The sequence below is a fragment of the Perca fluviatilis genome, chromosome 13 (assembly GCF_010015445.1).
Source record: "Perca fluviatilis chromosome 13, GENO_Pfluv_1.0, whole genome shotgun sequence".
Lineage (NCBI taxonomy): Eukaryota > Metazoa > Chordata > Actinopteri > Perciformes > Percidae > Perca > Perca fluviatilis.
Genome location: NC_053124.1, coordinates 11,832,976 through 11,840,333, shown reverse-complemented (window position 1 = coordinate 11,840,333; position 7,358 = coordinate 11,832,976). Strand labels below are relative to the sequence as shown.

Genomic DNA, 7,358 nt, shown 5'->3' with positions numbered 1-7,358 from the left:
TTTGTTATTCTTTGGAGTGTTTAAAAAATATGATCTGTCTTTAATGTGACTGATGCCAGTTTCCCCATTTTGTCTTGTCTTTGTTCATGATTAACCCCACACAGTGGACTGTATTTTGAGTTATACTAGTGTGTATGAACCGAAGGGTGAAAACAGTTGATCTGACAGCAGCATTGCTTCATGTGACCTTTTAGATAGATAGACTGTTTGTTTTTTTGACGATTTGTAACTTTTTCCAACGTTGTCACTTTCGCCAAAGTTTTTGTCACTTTTTCTGATGTTTTTGTTTTTGGGCGCTTTTTTTCTATGATGGCTGAGGAACTTTTTCCTAACTTCTTTAGGACTTTATGTCGACCAAACTGTAAGTGAGAAGACTATATGACACAGGCAATAATACATTCAAAGATATTTGACTTTTTAGATTAAATAAAAGCATATCAATAAAGTAATGTCTGGCCCTTGATGTGATTCTCATTTTTTAGTGTGGCCCTTAGTGAAGTTGAGTTTGACACCCCTGATGTAGATAAACCTTATTGTGCAAGGTGCATTTAGTGCAGTTGTGATGTATATGAGTCTTATCTCACACTCAGTGATGAAGTGTTAAAAAGTTTAATTGCCCGTGGTATGAATGATTTCCTGTAGCGGTCCGTGCGACATCGAAGCTGTCGGAGCCTATTAGAGAAGGTGCTCCTCTGTTGGACCAGTGTGGGGTGGAGAGGGTGGTCGGGGTTATCCATGATAGATAACAGTTTGTTCAGTGACCTCTTCTCCACCACAGCTTCAAAAGTGTCCTGTTTGCAGCCAATAATGGCTACAGCTAAATATGTTCTCAAGTAATAGGACCTTATAACACTAAACACACACACACACACACACAATTACTTAATTAATGTCTTTGATTTTGGCTAAAGCAGACTGAAAGCAAACTGATGTTCCTTATTTTTTATTGCTCTTGTTTACACACAGAAAGAGTCATTTGCAGCTTTAACAGCAATCCAATGATCTAATCAGCATCAGGGCTAGCTGTCTGCATGATTGTGTGTATGTGTGTGTGTGTGTGTGTGTGTGTGTGTGTGTGTGTGTGTGTGTGTGTGTGTGTGTGTGTGTGTGTGTGTGTGTGTGTGTGTAGCGTTCTACTCAGTCATTAATATTGATAAAACATCTTTGATAATTTGCCAATGATCAAATCTGTACCCTACGAGAATCCTATACACAGCTAAATATGTTCTCAAGTAATAAAACACACACACACACACACACACTGTCTTTGGTTTTGGCTAATTGCAAACTGATGTTCCTTATTTTTTATTGCTCTTGTTTACACACAGAAAGAGTCATTTGCAGCTTTAACAGCAATCCAATGATCTAATCATCAGCATCAGGTGTGTGTGTGTGTGTGTGTGTGTGTGTGTGTGTGTGTGTGTGTGTGTGTGTGTGTGTGTGTGTGTGTGTGTGTGTGTGTGTGTGTGCCATTCTACACAGTAGTTTTACTGTTACAGTTCCTCAGCTGGAAGCCTGATACCACATTGGCCAGTCTGGCAACTTTAGGAGGAGCAGGCATGGTGATGGTACGCTTGAGAAAGCAGCGGCGCCTAGAACACAAAATCAAAAACAGCATCTTTAATCATGCACCATAAATACAGCTATCATCAAATTATAAAGGCAATAGTGTCTAATTGATGGTCAAGTCACATGACTTCCAGATATTGCCTAAATTGCTTGAACAATTTTATTTAAAACATGAACAATATTTGTGTTCAAGCAGGTTTGCATGCATGCATAAAGAATACTGTACCGGAAGTTGGGATCACCAAAGTTGTCATTGGTATAGCTGTAGAACTGGCAGTAAGAATCCTGAGTACAGGTCCTCTGACATGTGTCTGCATCGTCAATCAGCTCAAAGCGAATGTCAGAACCTGGGAAATCTACGTTTTCATGAACCACCTGAACCCAGGCTGTTAGCAGAGAGAAACAGGGTTAGACTGCTGCTGATGGCTAAACTACTGTACAGAAATACTTCACTAACAATAAACAAATATGTGCTGAGTGATTCTAGAATTTGTAATACTAGTGCAGTGCCCGTTGAAAATGTGCCTGTTTGGAACGGGACGATTGCTTGGCCTGTGGTATTGCTGCTTGTAGAATTTATCAAAACCAAATTGTACCCCAACAATACTTACAGAAGGACCCCAAACCACTTAATATGCAACTCCACTGTATACCCTACTACTAACTTACTGATTTACCTGACAGAGAACGCTGCAGATTCAGAATGTAATCACAAAATATCACAATGACAATGTGGAGTAATCAGACATTAGCATCATGGACTCATGGCAGTGCGCTACCCACCTGGCCCATAATGAGAGCTAATCAGCACATATCTGTGTTAATCAACCACCAGAACCGGACTTGGCATGTGTGTGCGCAGAGAGAAAGAGAGAGAGAGAGAGAGAGAGAGAGAGAGAGAGAGAGAGAGAGAGAGAGAGAGAGTTGTCTTGTGTCGTATGATTGTTTACAAATTTAACATTTCAGCAGAGGTGTTCATTTCCATACAGGTTTAGTGGCTTGACGGTTAACGGTGAAGTAGGGAATTTGATTCGCGGGGGCATTTTGGCGAAGTTAATGTTATTAGTGTTTTAAGTTAGCAGTAGACTTAATTAACCCGACCCAGGGTGAGTCTGATGAAAACTGCTGTGTCTGCCCAGTTCAGCTCTGAGAGTTTCTCGCATTGCACAGCGCTGTGAAGGAATAATCTCAGAGATTACGTTATGTTCTGCCTCTGTTTAGAAGTGGTGAATGTACAGCTCACAGCAACTTAACACAATATAGTGTCTGGCTTTTGTTTGATATTTAGCGTTGGCAAATGTTTTTTTTATTGAGTTTCCTATTAGCGAAAAAATAGACGCGGAAAAGCGTAGCGCCTTTTTTTCCGCCAACCTTATTCCACACAACAGTCGCGATGTTCCTTTCAGCTATCCGCTCATGCTCCAGGAAAGTGAAGAAAAGTTTGTTTGGTATATCCAGCAATCACGTAGCTAACGTTGGAAGCAGGAAAAGAGTCAAAGGCGGTAACACACCCCCCCCCCACACACACACACACACTGTTGTAAAGCGTTCTGCATGTGGCGTCTGCGTGTGGCGTGCAGGTTACCTTCTAGAGTTTCGATTCTCTGCCCGAGCCCTTGATCAAGCATTTGTGTTTTTTTTAATCATTACTTTAACCTAATTGGGTGAGGAGAAAGCTATGCCATAATCAGAACTATCATCTATTTAGGCCAAAGTAACAAATGTGTCCAAAAAGTTACACAAGTTGGACTACAGTTACAAAATGCAACATGTGTCATGCGCGGAGTCTCCTCCTCTCGCACACATCACCCCGGGGCTGCGGGCTGTATTGTGGAGCTTAAGTGCAACATGGAGCTTGAGGATGTAAAGAAAAAAAGAAAAACGGGAGAATTACCTTTGAGCAAGTTTGGAGGTAAGTCGGAGGTATTGAGCCATTTTAAACAAGTCGTGGGCAGTGACAACATATGTGTCGGCTTTGTTGAGTGCATTAAGTGCGGCACGCTGTTCGCCTATGACAGCAAATAAAACCGAGAAGTGGATGATGAAGAGACACATGAAGCAGGCTCGCCATGGCAGAAAAGATGATAGTCAGCCTTCAACGTTCTCTTTTGTTACTTCTCCAAGCATAGGCTACCCCTGAGGGCGAGGCAAGCCCTCACAGAGAAATACGTTGAGTTTTTTACGTTTCTTCATTCAGATCCTTTTGCGATCTGTTCCATTCTGAATAAACAAACAGCGCAGTTTACATGCTTCGCTCTTGTTGCATTATTCATTAAGATCATTTTAAACAGATTTCTGCAGTTCAAACAACTCTGAATTGTAGTTGAGAACGTCAGTTATAATGGCCCGCGGATTAAAAAAAGTGTCGGGTTGAAATCAGGCTCAGGCTCATAATTCCAGTTAATGTGTCGGGCCGGGCCGGGCTCGGACACAACGTGCACGGGCTCGGGCAGGGTCGGGCTTGATTTTTTGGGCCCGAACGAAGCTCTATTACCTTCCCACCAAACACGGACAACGATGTGACTCAAAAACAGTGTCTGGTAGCCTGCCTATAAGTGGCATCACGCTCTGTCTGCCACTTGTTGTCTGTAGCTGGTTGTGCTTTGCATGTGTGGGATTCTGAAACGTCCTTAAATTCGGGAATTGTCGTTTGTTTATTAAAAATCAAAGACAGTCCAAAGTAGTGCTACTTTGCACATTTGTGTGGATCTGAGGTGTGAGTTAGTCGATCAACAAAGCCAAAGCAGTTCAGATGGTCTATGGTGGTGTACTGAAAGAGTGTCTTTTCTGACAGTTGTGATGTTAGTGATACATACCGTTATCCAGCTGACAGAAACGTGCCGGTAACCCAGATGTGACTCCATCTTTAGCTTGGGTAACAAAGTCCTCTGTGTTTTTCTTCAGGTTACAATTGAAGTCATTACTGCAAAGAAATAAAGAAAATGAAAGCTTGCAAAAAGTAGGTCTGAATAACATGAAGCAGAGAACAGATGTGACTGAAAAGGAGAACCAAATATTTAACGGCATCAGGACAGTTAAAATACTGTCATGTAAGCTGCTGGAACAAAGAATATGCTAATATAACTCAGCACTTTCTAATTACTTATCGTACTGTCTTATTGAGCACATGAAAAGGTATCCAAATATTTGACTACCTGTTAAAAGAGAAGTAGGTGCAGACTGAATGAGCAGAGCACAGTGCCTGACAGTGTTCAGGAGAGGCAGCAGGAATGACCTCAACGTCGTTTCCTGGGATGTCCGTGTTTGGAAAAAGCTTGCCCTGACACGCTGTAGAAAACAGGTAATAGAATAAGATAAAACATGCACAACAACCTGCAGGAGGTATTTGCTATGACTGTTTGTGTACCTGACTGTTGAGTTATTTCAGTTATTTGGGAGAATCCAGATGTTACACCAGTCTTTTTTTCTATAAGAGGTATCCTTGGTACTGGCCAGCTGAATTTAAGGTGGCACTTAAACCTATACCTAAAACAGAACAAGAAATGAAAGGAGTTAAAGAATTTGTTGAGCATATGCCATGTCGCCACCCTGCTGTTGCCAGAGCAATATCTTTCTTCTCACTGGTTGAATTAAACCTCAGACCACACTGTTGACGTGTCCTAGTGCATCAGAAAATATGAACAGTGGAACACATCATTTCATTTCAACAGCAATGTTACATTATCCAGTTTTACCTGTTACCAAATGCTGTGAAGGCCTCGTTTAGTAAAGTAAAGAACTGACAGGCAGGGTCCTGTGTGCAGGCCCTCTGACACTCCTCAGAGTCTGCTGTGAACAAGGCTCGGTAGTCGGCATCTTTAAAATCCACGTTCTGGTACACCTTAGACAGGCAAGGCTCTGGCAGACACACAGAGAGAGCAAATGAGAGTGTGACCATGCATCATTCATTTCCTAAATGGTTTTCATAATGGTTTAAAATGGTTTGTGAGTTTACCTAGGTCTTGGCTGCAGGGTTTGAGAGAAAATCCAGAGGTGACACCCTGTAGTGGAGCCTGAGCAGTGGGCTGTCCATTGGTAGCGGCTTTGATGAGGCAGAAAAAGTTCCTGCAGTAATGGTGGAATGTAACTAAGTACATTTACTCAAGTACAGCACTTAAATTTTGAGGTACTATTACTTGATTTGAGTATTTTCATTTATTGCTACTTTATGACCTCATAAGGAGCAAGATTCCAGGTCGGCCCATCTGAGCTTTCATTTTCTCAAAGGCAGAGCAGGATACCCAGGGCTCGGTTTACACCTGTCACCATTTCTAGCCACTGGGGGACCATAGGCAGGCTGGAGGAACGCATATTAAGGTTGAAAAACCTCATAAAGTGACATTTTCATGCCATTGGACCTTTAAGGCAATATTGTACTGTTTACTCCAGTGCATTTATTTAATTCCTTTATTTACTTTGCATATTCAGATTACTAATATAAAATATAATCAACAAATAACTTATAATGTATTATTATGGATAAAGATAAGACTTTATTGATCCCCTGGTGAAATTCACAAACTACCCAGTAGTACATGCTATCGCGATCACGTGACGTGAGTTTGAGTCAGCTGGTGCTTGGTTTTGGCTCAACTTAGTCACAAACTTTGTTATTTTACAAAACAGTACGCTAAAATATGTTTTTGAAAACATTTGAGGCGAGAAATAGTCAGTGAAGAAACAGCATATTGATTCATATATGATAGTTTGACAGTTTGAACTGCTGTTTTTTTTTTATCTCCTGCTCCTCACTGCAAATCAAGTTTCCCATCTGGGATAATAAAGTGAGTGAACTGAACTAAGCAGGACTTTAACTTGTAACAGAGTATTTCTACACAGTGGTATTCCTACTTTTTAAGTAAAGTATCTGAGTATTCCCTCCACTATTGTAAGCAAGCATTACTTAGTTATTACTGATTTCTAATTACATGTGTACTGCCTGTTGTTTACCTGTTATCTTGGGTCCCGTCAGCCCGAAAAAAGGTAAAGAAGTCACAGGAGGGGTGCTGGGTGCAAAGCTGCTGACAGTGGTCAACATCAGGAGAGAAGAGAGATGTTACGTCGTTTCCTGGGAAATCCACATTCTCCAGAAGCTGTTGATTACATTCTAAAGAAAAAACACACACACACACACACACACACACACACACACACACACACACACACATTTACATCTACAAATGCACATATTAAATACATTATACCACATATAAGTGGTAAAATTACAATGTATACATACTGCATGTATTACCTTGACCAAAAGAGAGACTGCAGAGAGACAGCAGACCCACCAAGATCAAATGTGTTCCCATCTTCTTAGTTTTGAAGCCAGTAAAGATTCTTGAAACACAACTGCAATAAAAGAGCTGGTTCTGCAACTGCACCTCGGTCTGTTTCAGAATCCCCAAATGTTTATGTCCATGAATTTAAAAGCGGTCCCATATGAACTATGACCTGTAAAGTCTATTGGCTCTTTCAAAGTCCAGATTAAAATCAACATTTTATGTTCTGGATCAATTCCTTGGAACAGTGTTCTGTTTACTTTTACTCTACTGACCTTGTGCTGTTTGCACATACGCTAATTTCACCTAACACACACACACACACACAAAAAACATGCACATACACTAATTTCACCTCGCACACATACATAAAAAGCATACATATTCACTAATTTAACCTCGCAGACACATAAAAAGCTTGCATATACAACAATTTCACATCACACACACTTGCACATTTTCTCATTACCTTTTCTCACAAAAACTTGTCTGCATGAAAGGTAAAAA

The 7,358-nt window shown here is 40.9% G+C and overlaps 1 protein-coding gene across 1 annotated transcript; it reads right to left on the bottom strand.

The window, feature by feature from the left end:
- Nucleotides 1-595: 595 nt before the first annotated feature.
- Nucleotides 596-6,982, bottom strand: LOC120572096 (plasma kallikrein-like). Its single transcript, XM_039821271.1, has 9 exons — nucleotides 6,821-6,982; nucleotides 6,520-6,676; nucleotides 5,525-5,634; nucleotides 5,265-5,427; nucleotides 4,937-5,055; nucleotides 4,725-4,857; nucleotides 4,386-4,492; nucleotides 1,796-1,955; nucleotides 596-1,592 (listed from the first exon to the last, which is right to left on the bottom strand). The coding sequence occupies exons 1-9, from the start codon at nucleotides 6,879-6,881 to the stop codon at nucleotides 1,475-1,477; spliced, it is 1,128 nt and encodes a 375-aa protein (XP_039677205.1). The 5' UTR covers nucleotides 6,882-6,982; the 3' UTR covers nucleotides 596-1,474.
- Between the last annotated feature and the right edge of the window lie 376 nt (nucleotides 6,983-7,358).

What these genes read in the sequence shown, in the direction of transcription:
- LOC120572096 (XM_039821271.1), bottom strand. Translation starts at nt 6,881, where the DNA reads ATGGGAACACATTTGATCTTGGTGGGTCTGCTGTCTCTCTGCAGTCTC. An exon ending in GACGGGACCCAAGATAACAG is followed by an intron (nt 5,635 to 6,519) that starts GTAAACAACAGG and finishes CCATTACTGCAG; the next exon opens with GAACTTTTTCTGCCTCATCA. An exon ending in ACCCTGCAGCCAAGACCTAG is followed by an intron (nt 5,428 to 5,524) that starts GTAAACTCACAA and finishes TGTGTCTGCCAG; the next exon opens with AGCCTTGCCTGTCTAAGGTG.